The 22464-nt window shown below is 42.4% G+C and overlaps 1 protein-coding gene across 2 annotated transcripts in view; it reads left to right on the top strand.

Moving 5' to 3' along the window:
- The window catches only part of ube3c (ubiquitin protein ligase E3C), a 167314-nt gene that overhangs the window by 627 nt on the left and 144223 nt on the right, over window positions 1-22464 (top strand). For both annotated transcript variants that reach the window (XM_072576214.1, XM_072576212.1), the window contains exons 2-5: window positions 472-573; window positions 11709-11762; window positions 20965-21039; window positions 21795-21941. In XM_072576214.1, coding sequence (XP_072432315.1) covers window positions 508-573; window positions 11709-11762; window positions 20965-21039; window positions 21795-21941 — 342 coding nt within the window. In that variant the 5' untranslated portion in view covers window positions 472-507. The remainder of the gene's footprint in view (window positions 1-471; window positions 574-11708; window positions 11763-20964; window positions 21040-21794; window positions 21942-22464) is intronic.

Raw genomic sequence — 22464 nt, 5'->3', positions numbered from 1 at the left:
ATACTAGACGCGATTCGTTCAGATTTAGGAGATCTCAAGAGTATTAGCAATTCAGCTTATAATGGGGAATAGTTTATGTATACTGTATTAGAGACAAAAAGAAATCTGCAGATGCTGGAATCCAAAGTATCTTGTATGCCCTATATAGTTTGTGTACTTGAGTAGAATTCACATGATTAATGTTGAAAATTGCTTTGAGTTAATGTGAAGTCTGCATACCTAGAAAAGAAAATTAAGTGTGCCGTTGTAATTTCATGTCATTCAGTGCTTTGGCCTATGTTGTGTAATTAAAATGTGTTGTAAATTTTCATTGCCATTACTAAACAAGTGATTAATTTTCTTTTCTGGGTGAGGTCATCCTTATCCTGATACCATTAGGTTCTTATTGTTGAATAGTCAAGATGTTAAGCTTTGTAAAAACTGTTGGAGATGTGAATATTTGCTTAAATGAAAATGCAATTTCACATATAGGAGCTGTACTTCTACTAGATGGAATAACATACAGACATGTTCAGCTTTGAAGGGGATTTCAAAACGCGGCCCAAGGTATCTCTTGGTGGAGCAAGCAGGAAGGTGAGTAATCACTTGCAGTTAGAATCAAGTTTTAATGTGTACAATGAGCATTTCTTAATTTAATAACATGTTGAATCTGAACTTTAAAAAATGGTTTGTAGCAATTATGTAATCAAAGCTAAGGAATATTAAGTATTGTTTCTAAGCCCATTAAAGACTTTGGAAATGTCACTGCTGTAATGTAGGAAACATGGCAGCCAATTTCTACATAGCAAGCTATCCTATTTGAAAATGATCAGATAATATACTAATGTTGACTGAGGGATAAATGTTGATTAGGACAGAATATTGATGTCATAGTCATACAGCATGGAAACATATCCTTTAAGTGTCGCTGAACAAAGTGACCTTGGAGTGCAGGTTCATTGTTCCTTGACAATGGAGTTGCAGGTGAAGGGGGGAGTGAATAAAGTATGCTTGTCTTTATTGGTCAGTGCTTTGAGTATAGAAGTTGGGATATTACGATGTAGTTGTGCAGGACATTGGTTAGGCCACTTTTGGAATTCTGTGTTCAATTCTGATTTTCCTTCTATAGGAAGGATGTTGTGAAACTTGAAAGGATTCAGAAAAGATTTATAAGGATGGTTGCCAGGGTTGGAGGGTTTGAGCTATAGGGAGAAGTTGAATAGGTTGGAGCTGTTTTCCAGCAGGTGGTGTGTTTTGGAATGAACTACCAGAGGAAGTGGTGGAGGCTGGTGCAATTACAGAATTTAAAAGGCATCTGAATGGGTATATGAATAGGGAGGGTTTAGATGAATAGGGCCAAATGCTGGCATGTGGGATAGATTAATTTAGGATATCTGGTTGGCGAGGGTGGGTTGGACTAGAGAGTCTGTTTCCGTATTTCACATCTCAATGACTTTATGATCAAGTTTCCTAAATTGAACTAGTCTCGTTTGCCAGCATTTGTGCCTAAATCCCACCTTCACCCTTCCTACCCATGCAGCTGTCCAGGTATCTTTTAAATGTTGTAATCGTACCCACCTCTACCATTTACTTTGGCAGCTCATTTCATATATACATCAACCTCTGTGTGAAAACATTACCCCTCTTGTGTGTCTCAATTTTCTTCCCTCTCAACTTAAAGCTATACCCTGTATTTCTGGAATCCCAACCCTGGGAAAGAGACCGTGGCTATTCATAATTCCATGCCCCTCATGATTTAGTAAACTTGTATAAAGTCACACATCAGCCTGCTTCACTCCAGAGAAATAAGTCCTAGTCTATCCAACCTCTTCTTAGAACTCAAACCCTCCAGTAACATCTTTGTAAGTCTGTTTTCCACCACTTCCAGTTTAATAGCTTCCTTCTTATACCAGACTGACCAGAATTGTATGCAGTATGCTAAATGTGACCTTAGAAATGTCTTGTACAGTTGTAACATGACAGCCCAACTCCTAGACTCAATGCTCTGACTGACAAAGGCAAGTGTTCCAAGCATTGTCTTTGCAATCCTGTTCTACCTCTGATGCGACTTTCAAGGAATGATGTACCTGCACCCCTGGATGTGTCTATTCAGCAACACTCTCTTGGCCCCTACCATTCACTGTATAAATCCTGCCCTGGTTTCTTACCAAAGTGCAACTCCTTGTATTTGTCTGCCTTAAACTCCATTTGATGTTCCTCAATCCACTGGCTCTGTTGATCAAAATCTTGTACTCTTAAATAATCTTTACTGGGGAAAAAGCAAGGACTGTAGATGCTGGGGATCAGAGTCAAAAAGTGTGGTGCTGGAAAAGCACAGTAGGTCAGGGAGCATCCGAGGGGCAGGTGAGTTGATGTTTCGAGCATAAGCTCTTCATCTGATTCTTCTATTATCAAGCCAATTTTGTATCCAATTGGCTAGCCGTCCCTGGATCCATTATAGGCTAATCTGACTAACCAGTCTACCATGTGGGACCTTTGTCAAAGGCCTTGCTAAAGTCCATGTAGACAACATCTGTTGTTCTACCTTCATCTTCATCAGGAAGAGCTTTTGCTCCAAATGTTGACTCTCGCTCCTTCATTACTGCCTGACAGGCTGTGCTTTTCCAGCACCACACTTTTTGACTCTAATCTTCTTTACTGTCCACTATACTACCAACTTTGGTGTCATCTGCAAACTTAATAACCGTGCCTCTTATCTTGTCATCCAAATCATTTTATGTAAATGATGAACAAAATTGGACCCAGCACCAATCCTTGTAACACACTGCTGGTCTCGTGCCTCCAGTGTGAACAACAACCTCCTACTACCATCCTCTGTCTTCTACTGTCAAGCCAATTTTGCATCCAATTGGCTAGCTCTCCCTGGATCCATTAATACTCTAACGTTATTAACCAGTCTACCATGTGGAACCTTGTCAAAGGTCTTGCTAAAGTCCATACAGACAACGTCTGTTGTTCTACCTTAATTGATCTTCTTAGTCACCTCTTTAAAAAATGGAACCAAATTTGAGATGTAATTTTCCATGTACAAAGCCATGCTGACTATCTCTCATTAGTCCTTGCTTTTACAAACACACACACACACGCACGCACACGCACACACATATAATATACCTTCTATTATGTACAATATTATTAAAGATACATGAATGTGATGGAGGCTTAACTTCATATTTTACAGCTGTCTGCTGCCTTCTGTATATTAGCTTTTTTTCAGTTTTTGTTACTGTTTTGAAGAATGTCCAGTGAAAACTGTTCTGTTCTCTCCCTGATTATCCTAAACATTTCTATTGTTTTTCTTACTTGTTTATGATTCAATAACTCTGACTATACTAATTCACCTTACCAAATTTATTCATTTATCCACTGTCACATTGTAGGATGGTAGAACTGTATTTAAATAATTTGAATGGGAATGGCTAGCTTTTGATATTTTACAAATGAGAGTAATGCACTGTTGTGTTCCTGTTCTGAAAAAGGGTCACTGGACTCCAAACGTTGACCCTGCTTTCTCTCCACAGATGCTGCCAAACCTGTTGAGTTTCTCCAAGTCTGTTTTTGTAACAAGGCATTCTTTTTACTTGGAGAATGTTATAATCGATATTAGGCTTCAATGCATAGAGCCATAGAAAATAACAGGAGTAAGCTATTCCGGCATTCAATACGACCATAGCTGACCATCCAATTCAGTATCCTGTTCCTGCTTTTTGCCCATATCCTTTGATCCCTTTGGTCCTAAGAACAATATTTACATCCCTCTTGGTCTCCAATGGTTTGGCCTCGGTAGTTTTCTGTGCCGGAGAATTCCACAGGCTTGCCACTCTCTGAAGAAATTCTTCCTTATCTGTCCTAAAAGGTCCTTCCCCTTAAGCTGTCTCCTTATTCTGGACTCCCTGATTATTGTGAGCATCCTTCCTGCATTCACCTTGTCTAATCTTTTTAGGAATATAGCTGAAACCGATCTAGTCTCGCCTGTATGTCAGTTCTGCCATCCAAGGAATCAGACTGGTAAGACCTCCTTCAAACTCCCTCGATAGCTAAAACATCCTTCCTCAGAGAGGGAGACCCAGTTGCACACAATTCCACAGTTGTGGTCTTACCAAGACCTTGTACACTTTCACTATGAAGGCCAAGATGCAGTTTGCTTAATTTAACTATCTGCTGTAGCCACATGCTTATCTTCAGCAAATGGTGTATGAGGACACCCAGGTATCATTTTTTAAATGGGGAAAGGCTTTGAAATCTGGAGCACAAAGGAACTTGGGAGTCTGAGTTTAGGATTCTTGTAAGGTTTACATGCAATTTCATTTAGCAGTTAGGAAGGCAGGTGCAACGTTAACATTCATTTTGAGAGAGCTAGCGTACAAGAGCAGTGGATACTGGATTAGTGGTGCTGGAAGAGCACAGCAGTTCAGGCAGCATCCAACGAGCAGCGAAATCGACGTTTCGGGCAAAAGCCCTTCATCAGGAATAAAGGCAGGAATAAAGGTGTTTTTGAATCTGTAGTCTGTACGGTTTGTCCTGTTCGGGTCCGAACTCTGCTGGTTTAAAGGTGGTCCGGAGTCCGTGTGGGATGAGTTGGTTACGGAGGCAGGCACTGAGGAAGCAAATGTGGCTGTGGTAGCGAGTTTGTTTCACGACATGGTTGAAGAGCTTCAGAGCAGAGGAAATGACCTGGGAGTTGCAGTGGGAGAGGGACTCCCTGAGATTCTTGGAGAGAGAGGAGGAAAACTTCTTCAAGGCAGGCATCCTTGCAAGTTCGGACCCGAACAGGACAAACAGTACAGACTACAGATTCAAAAACACCAGCAACAGTTCTAACTTCCAGTTCAGCACTGTCTCCTTGACTTGTCCAGACTTGTCAGACCTGCCTATCTCCTTTTCCACCTATCCACTCCACCCTCTCCTCCTTGACCTATCACCTTCATCTCTTCCCCCACTCACCCATTGTACTCTATGCTACTCTCTCCCCACCCCCACCCTCCTCTAGCTTATCTCTCCATGCTTCAGGCTCACTGCCTTTATTCCTGATGAAGGGCTTTTGCCCGAAACGTCAATTTCGCTGCTCGTTGGATGCTGCCTGAACTGCTGTGCTCTTCCAGCACCACTAATCCAGTATTTGCTTTCCAGCATCTGCAGTCATTGTTTTTACCTACAAGAGCAGTGATCTGCTATCAAGGCTAGATAAGGCTCCAGTCAGACCGCATTTGGAATATTGAGTGCAATTTTAGGCCCTGTATCTAAGGAAGAATGTGCTGGTGTTTAAGAGGACCCAGAGGAGGTTTACAGTAATGATCCTGGGAATGAAGGATTTGTCTTATGAGGAGAGGCTGAGGATTCTGGGTCTGCACTTGGAGTTTCGAGGGGAGACCTAATCAAAACTTAAAGCATACTGGAAGCCTGTGTAGAATGGATGTGAAGAACATGTTTCCACTAGTCGTAGAGACTAGGACCTGAGGGCGCAACCTCACGGTGAAGGGACGACCCTTGAGAACTAAGATGGGGAGGAATTCCTTCAGTCAAGAAGATGGTGAATCTGTGGAACCCTTTGCCACAGAAGATTGTGTAGGTCAGGTCACTGAGTGTATTAAGACCGCAATAGATAGATAGGTTCTTGATTAGTAAGGGGATCAAAGGTTACTCGGTGATGACAGAAGATGCAATTAAGAAACACATCAGCCACGACCAAATGGTAGAGCAACTTGATGGCTCAATGGCCTAATTCTGTTCCTATACCTTCCAGTCTTATGATCTCCACCTTTCCCAATCTGTGTAATTCAGGTGATCATCTGCCTTCCTGTTTCTGCTGTTCAAGTCGATAGCCTAACATTTCTGCATCATTACACTGCATCTGCATTGTGTTTGCCCATTTACTTGTCCGAGCTGCACTGAAGGTTCTCTGCATCCATCTCACAGCATTATCTTACACCTAGCTTTCTGTCATTCTGAGTTGGAGCTATAACAAGAGTTTCCTCATGTGGTGCTGGAAAAGCACAGCAGGTCAGGCAGCATCTGAGGGGCACAAACACCGATGTTTTGGGCAAAAAACCCTTCATCGGGAAGGGTTTTTGTCTAAAACTTTGATTTTCCTGCTTCTCAGATGCTGCTTGATCTGCTGTGCTTTTTCCAGCACCACACTCTCTCTACTCAAATCTCCAGCATCTGCAGTCCTCACTTTTTGTCTGGTATTGTAGACCAACCCAAACCCCCTCAAAATATATCAAGGAGATAGCTTAGATTGAACATTTGATTTTATTAAGAGACAAGTGTAAGGCGCTGTGTTCTAGGTGTGATTTAATTATTCCACTCCTCGTCTTTAAGCAAAATACACTTTATTCTTAAGCACAGATCAAGTGCAAGGACAAAAGAAATTGGCATGACATCATTGAAATACTTAATATATTTAATTACTACTGCATCAATCATTCTAATCTAGCAGCATCCTGTAAATGCACCCTTGGCAATGGCAAATTCAGCAGAAACAAATTTTCCTCACATGCTACCTCCTCTCTGTTCTAGCTGATTTGATAAGCATGACTTCCCCTTCATAAATCCATGCTGATTCTGTCTGATCTTGTCACTATTTTCCAAGCACTTTGCTATTACTACTTTATAATAGACTCTAGCACATTTCCCACTACCAAGTCAACCAATTTATAATTCACTGTTTTCCTCTGCTTCCCTACTTAAGTAGTGAAACTATATTAGTGAGACTCCATACCAAAGAAACTGTTCTAGAGTCTATAAAATTTTTGAAGATGTCTGCTAATATAGCAGATAGATCTTGATCCCCTGTTTAAGGCTTTACAAGAGGTTTGAGTTTTAATCCTGTCAAATTGTGTTGTGGTTTTTATGAAGTCATGTTTTATTTGATTTGTGGTATAAAAGCAGCATGCTAAAATCAAGAAATCTGAAATAAAGACAAAAAGTGCTGCAAATACTCAAGATTGTGCAGTGGGGGAGGTGATAACCTAGTGTTTCACCCAGGTAAATAGTGCAGTGAAGAAGGCATATGGCGTACTGGCTTTTATTGGTAGAGGAATTGAGTTCCGGAGTCCTGAGGTTATGCTGCAGTTGTATAAGACTCTGGTGCGGCCGCATCTGGAATATTGTGTGCAGTTTTGGTCGCCATACTATAGGAAGGATGTGGAGGCACTGGAACGGGTGCAGAGGAAGTTTACCAGGATGTTGCCTGGTATGGTAGGAAAATCCTATGAGGAAAGGCTGAGGCACTTGGGGTTGTTTTCATTGGAGAAAAGAAGGTTTAGGGGTGATTTGATAGAGGTGTACAAGATGATTAGGGGGTTAGATCGGGTTGACAGTGAGAACCTTTTTCCACGTATGGAGTCAGCTATTACAAGGGGGCATAGCTTTAAATTAAGGGGGGGTAGATATAGGACTGATGTTAGGGGTAGGTTCTTCACTCAGCGAGTCGTAAGTTCATGGAATGCCCTGCCAGTAGCAGTAGTGGACTCTCCCTCTTTATGGGTATTTAAGCGGGCATTGGATAGGTATATGGAGGATAGTGGGTTAGTGTAGGTTAGGTGGGCTTTGATCGGCGCAACATCGAGGGCTGAAGGGCCTGTACTGCGCTGTATTCTTCTATGTTCTATGTTCTATGTTATTGTTGCCCTGTTAATCCAGAGACCCAGGTACTGTCTTGGGGACCTGGGTTTGAATCCCTCTAAAGTAGATGGTGGAATTTGAATTCAATAAAACTATGGAATTAAGAGTCTAATGATGACCTTGAATCCTTTTATCAATTGTCAGGAAGAAAACCCATCTAGTTCACTCATGCTCTTCCTCCAACCGTCGTGTTGCTATGGTCTGCCGATGGAGGAGTCCAAGGACCTGCATGTCCTTGGTGGAGTGGGAGGGTGAGTTGAAGTGTTGAGCTATGGGGTGGTTGGGGAGACAGGCCGCCTACTTGTGGAACGTTTCAGAGAACACCTCTGGGACACCCGGACCAACCAACCCAACCACCCCGTAGCTCAACACTTCAACTCCCCCTCCCACTCCGCCAAGGACGTGCAGGTCCTTGGACTCCTCCGTCGGCAGACCATAGCAACACGACGGTTGGAGGAAGAGCACCTCATCTTCCGCCTAGGAACCCTCCAACCACAAGGGTGAACTCAGATTTCTCCAGTTTCCTCATTTCCACTCCCCCCCCACCTTGTCTCAGTCAAATCCCTCGAACTCAGCACCGCCTTCCAAACCTGCAATCTTCTTCCTGACCTCTCCAGCCTATCACCCTCACTTTGACCTCCTTCCACCTATCGCATTTCCAACGCCCCTCCCCCAAGTCCCCCCTCCCTACCTTTTATCTTAGCCTGCTAGACACACTTTCCTCATTCATGAAGAAGGGCTTGTGCCCGAAACGTCGATTCTCCTGTTCTTTGGATGCTGCCTCACCTGCTGCGCTTTTCCAGCAACACATTTTCAGCTCTGATCTCCAGCATCTGCAGTCCTCACTTTCTCCAGCAAGTGTGAGAGGCAGGTAAGAGAATGAGAGGGCACAGAGTTATTGTAATTGGGAAGAGAAGTAGTAGTGATTGGAGAAACGTCATCAGGACCGTCACTCAGAAAGCTAGTGTGCTTCCAATTGAACCTGTTGGACTATAACCTGGTGTTGTGTGATTTTTAACTTTGACTGAGTTTGGTGGAGACAGGTTCAATTGACACAAGTAGAAGATAATTTGGTGGTTCTCTGAAAGGGAAGACCGTGTAATTTGTGGGGAGAAGGCATGGCAATTGCACATGAATTAAATGCTAACTTGGTGAACTGGTGCAGACACAATGGGCTGAGTTGCCTCTTTATACACTGGAATAACGATGTGAACAAAGAGCTTGTGGTGGTGTTGAGAATAAGAGTTTAAATCAATGTGGTAGTGGGTCAAGTGAGGAAACCATGTATTAAAAGAATGTGTGAATAACCATAGCTATTTTTCCAACTTCATGACAAAGGAAATAAGATAAATCAAAGAAAAAACAGTTGAACTAGTGAACAACCACAAAATGATGGTTTGGGTTGTGGTCTAAAATTGTTGAATATAGCATTGGGTCTGAAGTGTCTGGAGTACTGTTGAAATTTGGTGGAAAGTGTGTTTGGATCTTTGATAACTTGAGGCAAAGAGGGAGATGACAGATATAACTTCCATTTTCCCTGCTTTTGGATTGCAAGGTGGCAGAGAAAAGGGAGGGGATGTGGGCCGTTGAATAGACCAGGTTATTGCAAAGAGAGTGATCCTTCAGAATATTGAGGAGTGGGAGGGAGCTAAGGGTTCTCCCCTGCCATACCATGGTCACTTGACCTTGTCCATAAAGTTTCACATGAAATGCTCTGATCTTCCTCCTCCCTTCCAGACCAATGATGGAGTTTGCATTGTCCTCATCATCTGCTCTAGTAGCCTCCATATTCAAGTGATCATCATCCACCAGCCACTTCGAGTGTCATGCCATCATCAAACACAATACTGTCCAAGCTTCTGTGTAAGGTTCATGTAATTTCTCTACTTGTGATTTCTGAGCCTCCTATTAATGAGCTCTAATGCTTTATTTGCACTTGCATATGACAATCAGTGATACCAGTTGATAAATATGTGTCTCCAGAAATCCTCATGTGATTTTTAGACTCATGCTTTCCAAAGAAGAGGTTTCTTTTTGTTTTGGTAGGATGAATAACACCTTTATTGTCTATCGCGCAATCCAGGTGTGGTGTCATTCGTTGTTTAACTCTATGTACAATCAAACCTGGGACATTGGATAAATTAGTGGTTGCACCATGCAGTGCTTTTAACCTTGATGGGTACAGGTACCAAGGATGTGTTGCGTCATCTTCATATAAGAAGTCTCGATAGATCATTTGTCTAAGGACATTATAAAATAATTCTAATGCTCATACATTCTAAATACATACACTTAGCTTCGAGGTGTCTCTGATGAAGGGCTTGTGCCTGAAACGTCAATTCTCCTGCTCCTTGGATGCTGCCTGGCCTGCTGTGCTTTTCTAGCACTCCACTCTCGACTCTGATCTCCAGCATCTGCAGTCCTCATTTTCTCCTACATAATGCACTTACACTGGGAACGCCTTCACCAAGCCACTCACCATACTGATTTGGAAATCTGTTGCCATTGCTTCAGTGTCGCTGGGTCAAAATACTGCTGTTCCCTCCCTAACAGCATTGTGGGTTTACGCACAGAACTTGGACTGCAGTGGTTCAAGAAGGCAGCTCATCAAATTCTCAAGGGCAGCAAGGAAAAGGCAATTATGCTGGTCAATCAGGCATTGACCATGTACCCTGAGTGAATTAAAATTAACTTAATAAATATTTAGTAATGATCAGCTAGGAGAAGTAGCTGAATTTTATAATTGGCCTTTTGACTGTTGTAAAACTTTGCATCCCTAGAGTTAATTCTTTGGAGAAAGTTGATCAATATCTCAGGTCACTTTGAATGAAACCAAGGTTCATTTGATTTGAGAACTATCCAACCAGAAAAATCTGACTGTTTAAGCTAAAATGGGCCAAATGCGCTACCGGTGATTTTGTTCGTGTATTGGCAATGTTTCTAACATTGACTCAATTATAAGGTCTGTATTACATTGTTTACTTTTTAAATGATGGTCTGATCATGCTCTTGGAAGATTGCCTGAACCACCCTAAATTATTAATAATTGCAAGATCTGTTTTTCAACGGGGCAGCATGATGGCTCCGTAGTTAGCGCTGCTGCCTCTCAGCGCCAGGGTCCCAGGTTCGATTCCAGCCTCGGGCAACTGTCTGTGTGGAGTTTGCACATTCTCCCAGTGTCTGCGTGGTTTTCCTCTGGGTGCTCTGGTTTCCTCCCACCATCCAAAGATGTGCAGGTCAGATGAATTGGCCATGCTAAATTGCCCATAGTGTCCGGTGCATTACTCAGAGGGGAGTGGGTCTGGGTGGATTGCTCTTCGGAGGGTCAGTGTGGACTGGTTGGGCCGAAAGACCTGTTTCCAACACTGTAGGGAATCTAATCTATCCTAATCGAAACTGAGTCACCGATTCAAGACCAGTGAGGATACGTATCTCGATTCGTTATGAAGTCCTATTTGAAAGTGATTCTCTTGTGACCTGTTTTTCTATCTTTGCACATATGCATAGTGCTTATTGGTGCTTATGTAATTAGTGCAAAATGTATGGAGTTTTTAATCCTTTGCCTATTGTGCCTTTTTAACAAAATGTTACATTTAATTTGCCTGTTTGGTTAGTATCTGTTAAACTATCTTGGTTATTCGGTCTCACTTAGTACACTAACGTGCTTTCTTAATCTGTCACCATCTTGAATTATGAATGCCTTAATGCTACACTTGTTGTATTTGTGAGTTTTCTTGAATTGTACTTCTATTTCACAGAAATGAGGAGTCTGAGTATGTAACCACATGGAGGTAATAGTTTTGTGTGGGATTTGTTTTCTCTTCCTTTTCTAAAAAAAAAGTGGTTTTGCTTTAGTTTGTGAATTTTAGAAACAGAAAATGCTGGAAAGACTTAGCTATGTCAACCTGATCTCCTGCAAGGATTTGTCCAAATTGTGTTGAATTGTCTTCCAGTTTTAGGCTGGTGTAATTAGAAAATACTGAATTTTCTTGTTTACTGATCAAAAGATCATAAACAACAGAAGTATTGGAGAATGAGAACAATGTTTCAAACAAGCTAATGTTGTACAAATCTTTTTGAAGGAAGAAAAAGCTTCACTGCTACATCGAACCCAGGAAGAAAGGCGAAAGCGAGAGGTAAACTGGAGATTTCATTCTCATTAATTTAAAACATCGTGGGCACTTTATTGCACTCGCGTGGACTTTTACTGAAGACCCTATTCGGTTAGAATGATATTCTCTCACAATAATGGAAATTGGAATGTTTCCTGTGTCTAATATGATTGTAGATTGGGTAAATGATACTTTAATGTTTACAGCAGAGGGCAAAACTTGCTGCTTAATGAATATTTGTCTTGGTTTAGTGCAGAAATAAATAGCATAATGCCAAACAACTTGAAAACTGAGAATAGATACTTTTGAGATTCTTCCACTGAATAAACAAAAGCTGTAACTTACTGTTTATCAATATAAAACCAAGTCACTGCTAGGCAACCATGCATTCCTTTCTACACTTAATAAACCATGGTGTTACTCAGAGTTCCCAGATCAACTAGAGACATTAGAATAGCTCAATACTTAATAAAGCACCTGGATTCAGTTCCAGTAAAGTCTAAACTCAAGATGCAACCAGAAAACCAATATCTTCTGTTTGCACCAGCACTTTCCATAAGAAGACCATAAGAAATAGGAGTGGAAGGAAGGCCATTCGGCCCATGGCTGATGGGCATTTCAATGTCAATTACTCACACTCTCCCTGTAGCCCTTAATTGTGAGGTTAAGAATTTATCAATCATTGCCTTGAAGACATTTAATGTCCCGGCCTCCACTGCGCTCTGTGGCAGTGAATTCCACAGGCCCACCACTCTCTGCTGAAGAAATGTCTCCCCATTTCTGTTCTAAATTGACCCCCTCTAATTCTAAGGCTGTGCCCACAAATCCTAGTATCCCCGCCTGACTGAAACAATTTCCCAGAGTCCACCCTTTCTAAGCCATACATTATCTTGAAAGTTTCTGTTAGATCTCCCCTCAACCTTCTGAACTGTAACGAATACAATTCCAGGATCATCAGCTGTTGATCATATGTTAGGCCTACCATTCCAGGGATCATCCGTGTGAATCTCCGCTGGACATGCTCCAGTGCCAGTATGTCCTTCCTGAGGTATGGGGCCCAAAACTGGAGACAGCATTCTAAATGGCTCCTAACCAGAGCTTTATAAAGTCTCAGCAGCACATTGCTGCTTTTACATTCCAACCCTCTTGAGATAAATGACAACATGACATTGGTTTTCTTAACCACGGACTCAACCTGCAAGTCAACCTTTAGAGAATCCTGTACTAGCACTCCAGATCTATTTGAACTTTGGCTTTGTGAATTTTCTCACCGTTTATAAATAGTCCATGCCTGTACTCCTTTTTTTTTTCCCCAATGCAAGACCTTGCATTTGCTCAGGTTAAATTTCGTCAGCCATTTCTTGGACCATTCTTCTAAACTGTCTAAATCTTTCTGTAGCCACCCCACCTCCTCAGAAATACCTGCCTGTCAACCTAATTTTGTATCATCGGCGAACTTTGCCAGAATGCCCCCAGTCTCTTCGTCCAGGTCGTTTATATATAAAGTGAACAGCTGCGGCCCCAACACTGAACCCTGTTGGATACCACTTGTCACCTGCTGCCATTTCCAAAAAAGAACCTTTTATCCTGACTCTCTGCCTTCTGTCAGGCAGCCAATCCTCAAGACTCTGGTGCGGCCGCATCTGGAATATTGTGTGCAGTTTTGGTCGCCATACTATAGGAAGGATGTGGAGGCACTGGAACGGGTGCAGAGGAAGTTTACCAGGATGTTGCCTGGTATGGTAGGAAAATCCTATGAGGAAAGGCTGAGGCACTTGGGGTTGTTTTCATTGGAGAAAAGAAGGTTTAGGGGTGATTTGATAGAGGTGTACAAGATGATTAGGGGGTTAGATAGGGTTGACAGTGAGAACCTTTTTCCACGTATGGAGTCAGCTATTACAAGGGGGCATAGCTTTAAATTAAGGGGGGGTAGATATAGGACTGATGTTAGGGGTAGGTTCTTCACTCAGCGAGTCGTAAGTTCATGGAATGCCCTGCCAGTAGCAGTAGTGGACTCTCCCTCTTTATGGGTATTTAAGCGGGCATTGGATAGGTATATGGAGGATAGTGGGTTAGTGTAGGTTAGGTGGGCTTTGATCGGCGCAACATCGAGGGCTGAAGGGCCTGTACTGCGCTGTATTCTTCTATGTTCTATGCCAGGAGCTCACCTTGAATACAAAGGGCTCTTGCCTTAATCAGCAGCTTCCCATGAGGCACCTTATCAAAGGCCTTTTGGAAGTCTAGGTAGGTAACATCCACTGGGTTTCCCTGGTTTAACTTACTTTGTACCTCTTCAAAAAATTGTAGCAGGTTTGTCAGGCTCGTTTCGTGCCTCCTTTAAACTCCAAATTATGAAATTCATTCTTTTGCATTTGCTGTGGGCTCCCATCTTCTCAGAAGTTGAACTAACACTGTCTTCAACCGTCCGTCTCATTTCTCAAGTATGTCATCCAGATCTCATGAAAAAAGTTAGTTTAATGTTTATTTCTCCCCTGGCTTTCACCTTTGAGAGTGATGGCAATGACTGTCCACTGCTTTCATAAGAAATTTTTCTTTGAACCTAAACTTGGAAAGTAACTATCAATGATTAGCAGCCACATTAGACTTATGTTTAATCACTGATATATTTTCTTCTGCTCTAGCTCACACACACGAGCGCGTGCACATACATTTTCGGTTGTGTGTATGTGCCTAGTGTTTTTGTCTTGCATTTCATTCAAATGTTGTGTTAGATTTAAAAACCCAGACACACTAGCTTCCAATAAGTGAATAGGTTAATGACTATAGCCTTGAGTATCATAAAATGCCATTTTATGGCACTATTAAAGTGTTTGTCCTTGGTTTACTGAAGTGACCTGTGGCTTTAACAAAGCAATAAACAGTTGCAATTTTCTGTAGCTGTTTTGATATTGTAGAATGCTGTCCTGCTGAATAGATTAACTGTATTTTCTTTTACAGTAAGTTTAAACTAAACTTCCTGGATCTGAGCATGTAGGTTCTATTGAGATCCATACTCGTTTCTGTAAAGCTAAGTAGTATTGACCAAGAGGAAGTTTGCAATGGTGATAGAAATATACAGCATTTTGCATCTTTTGTAAAAGTGCAGGTCATAATTTTAAACCAGTTTCAACCAGTATGCCCTTAATCTGGGTGTTTTATATGTGCTTTAATGTTAATGAATGGAGAGATAGGAAGGCACTTTTTGGTGAGTTTAAAAACTGGTTTTGAAGCAATTCATAGACTTTGTAATTACATTGTTTTATAGAGCAGAAATAGAACTTAAAGTCATTGTAGCATGCAATGAAAAGCGTCTGTGCTCTGCAATAGCTCCTGGAAATGGAAGCTATGTGTAGGCATGCGCGATACTTCCCACTGGCTGTGTGGCTGTGTGGCTTGGAGAATACGTTGTTTGGGGCTCTTTGTGAATTGTTAACTTAACCTGCAGGAGGAAGAAAAATGTTACATACTGCCTTAACTGCCAGAATTTCCGACTAAACGAAAAGAGGAATTTTGATGCAGCTTGCTTGTTTGAGGTTATATCTGGAGTACTATGTAAGTACTATACCACATAAGGCAAGGACATAGTGTATGTCTTAAAGGCGGTATAGTGAAAGCTCAGATTGATTCCTAGAATAAGAGGGCTTTTCTGTTAATAGAGATGAAGTAGAATAGCGTTATATTGGAGAATTTGAAGAATCAAAGGTCATCACCTTGAAATATATATTTTGAAGTGACTGACCAGGTAGATGCTGAGAAGCTGTTTCTCCCTGGTTGGAGAGTCTAGAACTAGGAATCACATTCTGAGTGAGGTGCCAACTATTTAGGACTAAGATGAGAAATTCCTTCATTCAGAAGATGATAAATATTTGGAATTCCAGCAATGCATCCACCTCTGAGCATTCGCAATCCTTGGCTTATTGAGTGTATTCAAGACTGAGTGATAGATACATTCTTTAGTTGTTAAAGGAATAAAAAGATAGCTGGAATAAGTGTACTTTTTACTACTCATCTGATTTTCTTAGCTTCTGAAGCTAAAGGATAACACTTCTCTCCATATTAAGGTCGCAAATAGGGATGCTCTCTGGTAATTGTGCAATACTTAGCACCATTCACTACTCCTCTAAGATACTGAGGCATTGAATGTCCAAATGCAGTAATAAATTGCCAGTATTCAGGTTTGGGCTAACATGTGGCAGTTAACATTTATGCAATTCAAGTGCCAGGCCATGACCATCTCTAACAAGACTGAATCTAATCACCATCCCTAGACATTCAATGGCATTACCGTCACTGAATCAATAAAGAGTGCAGGAAGACATGCCAGGATCAGATGTATCTAAAAATGGACTGTCAATCTGGTGAAGCTACAAAACAGCATTAGCAACAATTGTTAGAGCTAAGCAATTTCACAACCCATAGGTGAAATCTAAGCTCTGCAGTCTTGCCGCATTCAGTAGTAAATGGTGGTGGATAATAAAACAAGTCACCTGGAGGAGGTGATTCTGTAAGTATCTCCATCACCGTGATGGGGGAAGACTAGCATATCAGTGCAAAAGGTAACACTGAAACATTTGCAGCAATCTTCAGCTAGAAGTTCTGAGTGGATGATCCATCCTGGCCTCCTCCAAAGGTTCCCAACATCATAGAAATCAGACTTCAATCAATTTGATTCACTCACGTCTCATATCCAGAAACAACTGGAGGCATTGGCAAAGGCTATGGTCCCTGACAACATTCTGGCAATAGTGCTGAAGACTTTTGATGCAGAACTGGCTGCTCCCCTAGCCAAGTTCTTCCAGAACAGTTACAGCACTGGCATCTAACTGACAATGTGGAAGATTGCCCAGGTGTATCCTGGGCAAAAAGCAGCACAAATCCAACTAGCCAATTACTGCCACAGTCTACTCGTGATCATCTGAAGGTGTCATCAGTTGTGCTATGAAGCAGCATCTGCTCAGCAATAACCTGCTCATGACTGATGCCCAGGTGGGCTTCTACCAGAACCACTTGGCTTCTGACTTGGTTGTAACCTTGGTTCAAACATGGACAAAGAGCTGAACTCCAGAGGTGAAGTGAGAGTGACTGCCCTTGATGTCAAGGCCACATTTGACAGTGTGGCATCAAGGAGCCGTAAGTCTGGAATCATTGGGAATTTGTGAATATTCTCTGCTGGTTGGAGTCATACCTGGTTCATACCTGATACATAAGAAAATAGTTATAATTGGAGGTCACTTAGTCAGCTCAGTTCCAGGGCATTATTGTAGGAGTTCCTCAGGATAGTGTCCGTGACCCAACCATCTTTAGCTGCTTCAGCAATGATTTTCCCTCCATCAGGTCATATGTGGGGATAATTCTGGATGTAGGTTTGCTCGCTGAGGTGAAAGGTTCATTTTCAGAGTTTTGTGACCATACTAGGTAAAATCCTCAGTGAGCCTCCAGACGAAGCACTGTTGATGCTTCATCTGGAGGCTCACTGAAGATGTTACCTAGTGTGGTCATGAAACGTCTGAAAATGAACTTTCCAGCTCAGCAAGCAAACCTACATCCAGAACCTCAACCTGAGCTACAAATCTTAAAACTAGTGGGGATAACTGCTGATTGCACATATTCAGCACCGTTTGTGACTTCTGGTACTGAAGCAGTTCATATCCAAATGCTGCAAGACATGAAGAATATCCAAGCTATGGCTGACAGGTGCCAAGTAACATTTGGGTAACACATGCAATGCCATAAACATCTAAAGGGGGGAATTAAAACATCATCTCATGATATTCAATTGTGTTATGATCACTGAATCCCACACTATTGCTATCAGTTGCTGCTTATGCTGTTCAGATGCATGTAATCCTTTTGGTGCCTTCACCATGTTGACACCTTATTTCTTAGATACTGTTAGCGCAGTGCCCTCCTGCATAGTCCATTGAACCCGGGTTAATCCCCTGACTTGATATTGGTTGACAGGGGGATATCCAGGGCCATGAGGTTGTGGATTGTGATGAGTATAATTCAGCTGCTGTTGATGTCCTATGGCACCTAACAGTTGCATAGTCTTGGCTTGCTATGTCTGTTTCAAATCTATTCCATTTAGCACGTGACAGTGCTATGCAACATGGAGTGTATTCTTGTTGTGAAGAAGGGACTTGTCTCCACAAGGACGATGCAACGGTCACTCTTACTCATACTGTCATGAACAAATGCATTTGTAGCAAGCAGATTGGTGAGAATGGGGTCAAATATGTTTTTCTCTGTTGGTTCCCTTACCACCTGTTGCAAAGCTAGTCGAGAAGCAATGTCCTCGAGTATTCAATCAGCTCAGTCAGTAGTACTTCAACTGAGCCACTCTTGGTAATCATTGAAATTCTTTTACCCAGAGTACATTTTGCACCCTTGCCACCCTCTGTGTTTCAAGTGTTGTTCAACACTGGTTAAGTATTGATTCATAGTTGAGGGAGCAGGGGTATATCGCATTTAGGAGTTTTCCATGCCAATGTTTAACTTGATGCCATGAAGTCTCATGGAGCCTGGTGTCAGTGTTGAGGGCTTTGAGAGTCACTCACTCTCGACTGTACACCACTGTGCTGCCACCTCTGTTCTGTCTATCCTGCCGGTGGTACAGGATGTATCTGGGGATGGTGATGCTGGTGTCTGGGACATCATCATGCTCACAGAATAATACTGACTTAGATATATACTGCCATTCCTTCAGTGTTGCCAGAGCAAAATCCTAGAATTTCTTCCCTAAGCACTGCTGCTTCACAGCGCCAGAGACACTGGTTCAATTCCTGCCTCAGGTGACTGTCTGACTGTGTGGAGTTTGCACATTCTCCCCGTGTCTGCGTGGGTTTCCTCCCACAGTCCAAAAATGTGCAGGTTAGGTGAACTGACCATGCTAAATTGCCGGTAGTGTTAGGTGAAGGGGTAAATGTAGGGGAATGGGTCTGGGTGGGTTGCGCTTTGGCGGGTCAGTGTGGACTTGTTGGGCCGAAGGGCCTGTTTCCACACTGTGTGCGAGTAATCTAAGACATTATTGAGGACCGCAGATGCTGGAGAGTCAGTTGAAAAGTGTGGTGCTGGAAAAGCACAGCAGGTCAGGCAGTGTCCAAGGAGGAGGAGATTCAATGGTTTGGGCATAAGCCCTTCAGGAAGTTTGGAGGGGAAGGAGGCTGAGAGAGAAAGAGGGGTGGGGCTGGCAGAAAATAGGTGGGAAAGCGATAGGTGGATGTAGATGGAGAGTAATTATGATAGGTTGATGGTGAGAATGGAGTGGATAGGTAGGCAGGAAAATGGGCAGGTCAAGAAGATGGTACTGAGTTGGAGGGTTGGATCAGGAATAAGATGTGAGGGGAGATTTGGAAACGAGTCAACTCTGTTGATGCCGTGTGGTTGAAAGGTCCTGAGGAGGAAGATGAGGCATTCTTTCTTCCACCGACCAGATGTTCTAAATTAATCTAGTCTTGTTTGCCAGCATTTGGCCTGTATTCCTCAATCCTTCCTATTCATGTACTCATCCAGATGCCTTTTAAATGTTGTAATTGTACCAGCCACCGGCAGCTCATTCCAAACATGGACTGCGCTCTGCATGATGATGTTGCCTCTTAGGTCCCTTTTAAATCCTTCCCATCTCACCCTAAGCCTATCTGAGGGTCAGCACTGTTTTTGAGAGACAAGTCGTGCTTGACAAACTTGCTGGAGTTCTTTGAGGATGTAACCAGCAAGATGGATAATGGGGTTCCAGTAGATGTAGTATACAGTAGCCCCCCCCCCCCCCCCCCCCCCCCCTCCCAATACCCTTGGGGAATACTTTCCAAGACCTACCGTAGAAGCCCAAAACCAAGGATAGTCACAAACCGATTCATTTAAATGGGAAATTTACCTTTGCAGCAGCCTCCGGGTCCCCGGTTCTGGAAAGCTCCCGAGAATATGTTTGGGCTGCGGTAAACTGCGGAAAATGGTTTCGCGGATATGAGGGTCACCCTGTGTATAGACTTCCAGAAAGTGTTTGACAAGGTGCTGCATAAAACATTTTGGATTTTTGGGATTCACCTGCCAGTATACTCGATTCATCTGTACCGCTTGATTCTGCAGTCTCTCTCAGTTTAAGTGATGTGCTTCTTTTCTACTTCTGCCATAGTGGATAAGTTCACAAGTATTTACTTCAGTCTCCAAAGATAATCTAAGGTGCATCTCTGTCCATCCCACTCACCCACCCAGGTTTCCCAGTATTTTCCTTGGAGATGAGCATTACTGCGCATTCCAAGTGACTTTCGAGTGGATGTGCTGCAGTGTCAGTGAGTGCTAATGGAAGGGAAAGTGAGGACTGCAGATGCTGGAGATCAGAGCTGAAAATGTGTTGCTGGAAAGGCGCAGCAGGTCAGGCAGCATCCAAGGAACAGGAGAATCGATGTTTCGGGCATCATCCCTTCTTCAGAAATGAGGAAAGTGTGTCCAGCAGGCTAAGATAAAAGGTAGGGAGGAGGGACTTGGGGGAGGGGCGTTGGAAATGCGATAGGTGGAAGGAGGTCAAGGTGAGGGTGATAGGCCGGAGTGGGGGTGGGGGCGGAGAGGTCAGGAAGAAGATTGCAGGTTAGGAAGGCAGTGCTGAGTTCGAGGGGGAAAAAAAATCTTCTTCCTGACCTCTCCGCCCCACCCCACTCCAGCCTATCACCTTCACCTTGACCTCCTTCCACCTATCGCATTCCCAACGCCCCTCCCCCAAGTCCCTCCTCCCTACCTTTTATCTGAGCCTGCTGGACACACTTTCCTCATTCCTGAAGAAGGGCTGATGCCCGAAACGTCGATTCCCCTGTTCCTTGGATGCTGTCTGACCTGGTGCACTTTTCCAGCAACACATTTTCAGTGCTAATGGAAGGTGCAGGTTTTGTTTTGCCAAGCAGGAGCTAGAAAGAGAAAATGAGCTAAAACTGGGAGTTTCTGAAGGATACAAAGCACAAAGTGCACTCACACCCACATCCAACAGCTGAAAGGAGAATGGATATGTGTATTTTCCAGTTTTAACTGACACGTAAATGTACATATGTGTGCTGATGTTTCATTCATTCTAAAAGATTTGCTGGCTATTGAGATGGTACAACAATGCTTCAATGTCATCTTGTGGTCCTGCTTACAATAATGAAGCTAAATCTGTTGAAGAATTGAACATTGAGGAAATGTAAAGCAGCAAAACTTGTCGGACATGCTTGTGAAACTTGTTATTTTTTCACTTCAGGAAGAAAGACGACGGCAAAAGAACACAGTTATTATTCAGTCCTTCCTAAGGGGATATAGGGACAGAAAACAACAAGTAAGTTGCAGAAATGCAATAAAATAAGAGTATTTGAATAAGCTTGGAATTAATGAAGGGCTGGTTTGAGAGTGTTTGGTGCTGTTAAGAGGTACTTTAAATGTGTGTGACAGGCAAGAAAAAGTACTTGATTCAGTTACAATATTTCATTTGAAGCATTACTGTAAAATTATGCTCTTAAAGCTAGTGTTTAACTTGTGTATGGATGGCAGAGTAGCAAAACTCTGTGGATGCTGGATATCTGAAATAAAAGTAAAAATGCTGGAAATATTCAGAAATATTCATACAAAGAAAATGGTTCAGGCTTTAACTAATTGGCCATTTACCAGAATTCAAGGTCACTGAGTTCTGTTTTAAAAAAAAATCTGTGTGCCCAGTCGCTCTGCTGCTGTGCGCCCCTCTCCCTCTTGCCGTGTGCCCAATCGCACCCCATCCCCCTCCCTTAGCAGTGTACCCAATCGTGCCCCCTGCTCTGCTCTCGGGGTTGCCCCCAACCCCTCTTCGCACAGTCTCTGTGCCTCTCCCTTTTCCCTGCACTCTGTAGTATTAATTTAAAGTGTTAATTATTTTCAGTGGTTTTTATACATGTGGAAGCCCATTTTAAGGAAGGATTGTAACTGTTGGGGTATGAAATGTGGTTGTTGGAAAGAAGGAAATATTTTGAATAATGATTTGATGCACAAACAATACCAAGTAACTAATAATCTCAACTGTTCTAGCAAGTTCAATTTTGATTTGTTTGATTTTCTTTGCAGCATATGATTCAACGAAGTGAATTTGATGATTATGTCTCCTTCGCCCAAGCAGGAGGAAATTTTTCTATCAGTGATGGGCATAATTTGACTGTTTTAATAAGAAAACTCCTATTTTTTTACAAACAAAATGAAGATTTGGATAGATTGGTAAGAGAAGAACTTTACCATTGCAATCAAAATGTTCACAGCAGGCCTTGATTCCCAGTCAAAAATGCGAGTGCTACATCAGTTGTTTTACCTGTCAGTATGTGGCTATAGCATCCTACTTTCTGACTATCCCAGTGAAACTTCAAGGAGCAACAGTATAACTGAAGCAGTGGAATTACGACATCGAATAATCGGCGTTCGCTTTTGATCAACAGTTTAAACACAATAAAACTATTTTAAACCAGAAGGAATGTAGCACTTTTGGGTCACTAAATGTGGAAACCTTTTTGTAAATTGATATTCTCTTGATTTATTGAAGAATCTTTTTCAAGAATGCATGTTTCTCCTTTGGTGACTGTTAGTCAGTGGAAACTGTACTGGTAATGGGAAGAACATGAATTGATCTATGACATGATTTATATACTTTCTTGTTCAGTAGTCTTATTGGTTTCCCTGTCTGTAGATCTGATGAACTTGCAAACACCTTTGTGTTTGCTAAATTGAATGAACCTGAGACTGACAT

The sequence above is a fragment of the Chiloscyllium punctatum genome, chromosome 8, assembly GCF_047496795.1.
Source record: "Chiloscyllium punctatum isolate Juve2018m chromosome 8, sChiPun1.3, whole genome shotgun sequence".
Classification (NCBI taxonomy): Eukaryota; Metazoa; Chordata; class Chondrichthyes; order Orectolobiformes; family Hemiscylliidae; genus Chiloscyllium; species Chiloscyllium punctatum.
Note: the sequence above shows the minus strand (reverse complement) of the source record. Positions and strands in the feature narration are given on the sequence as shown.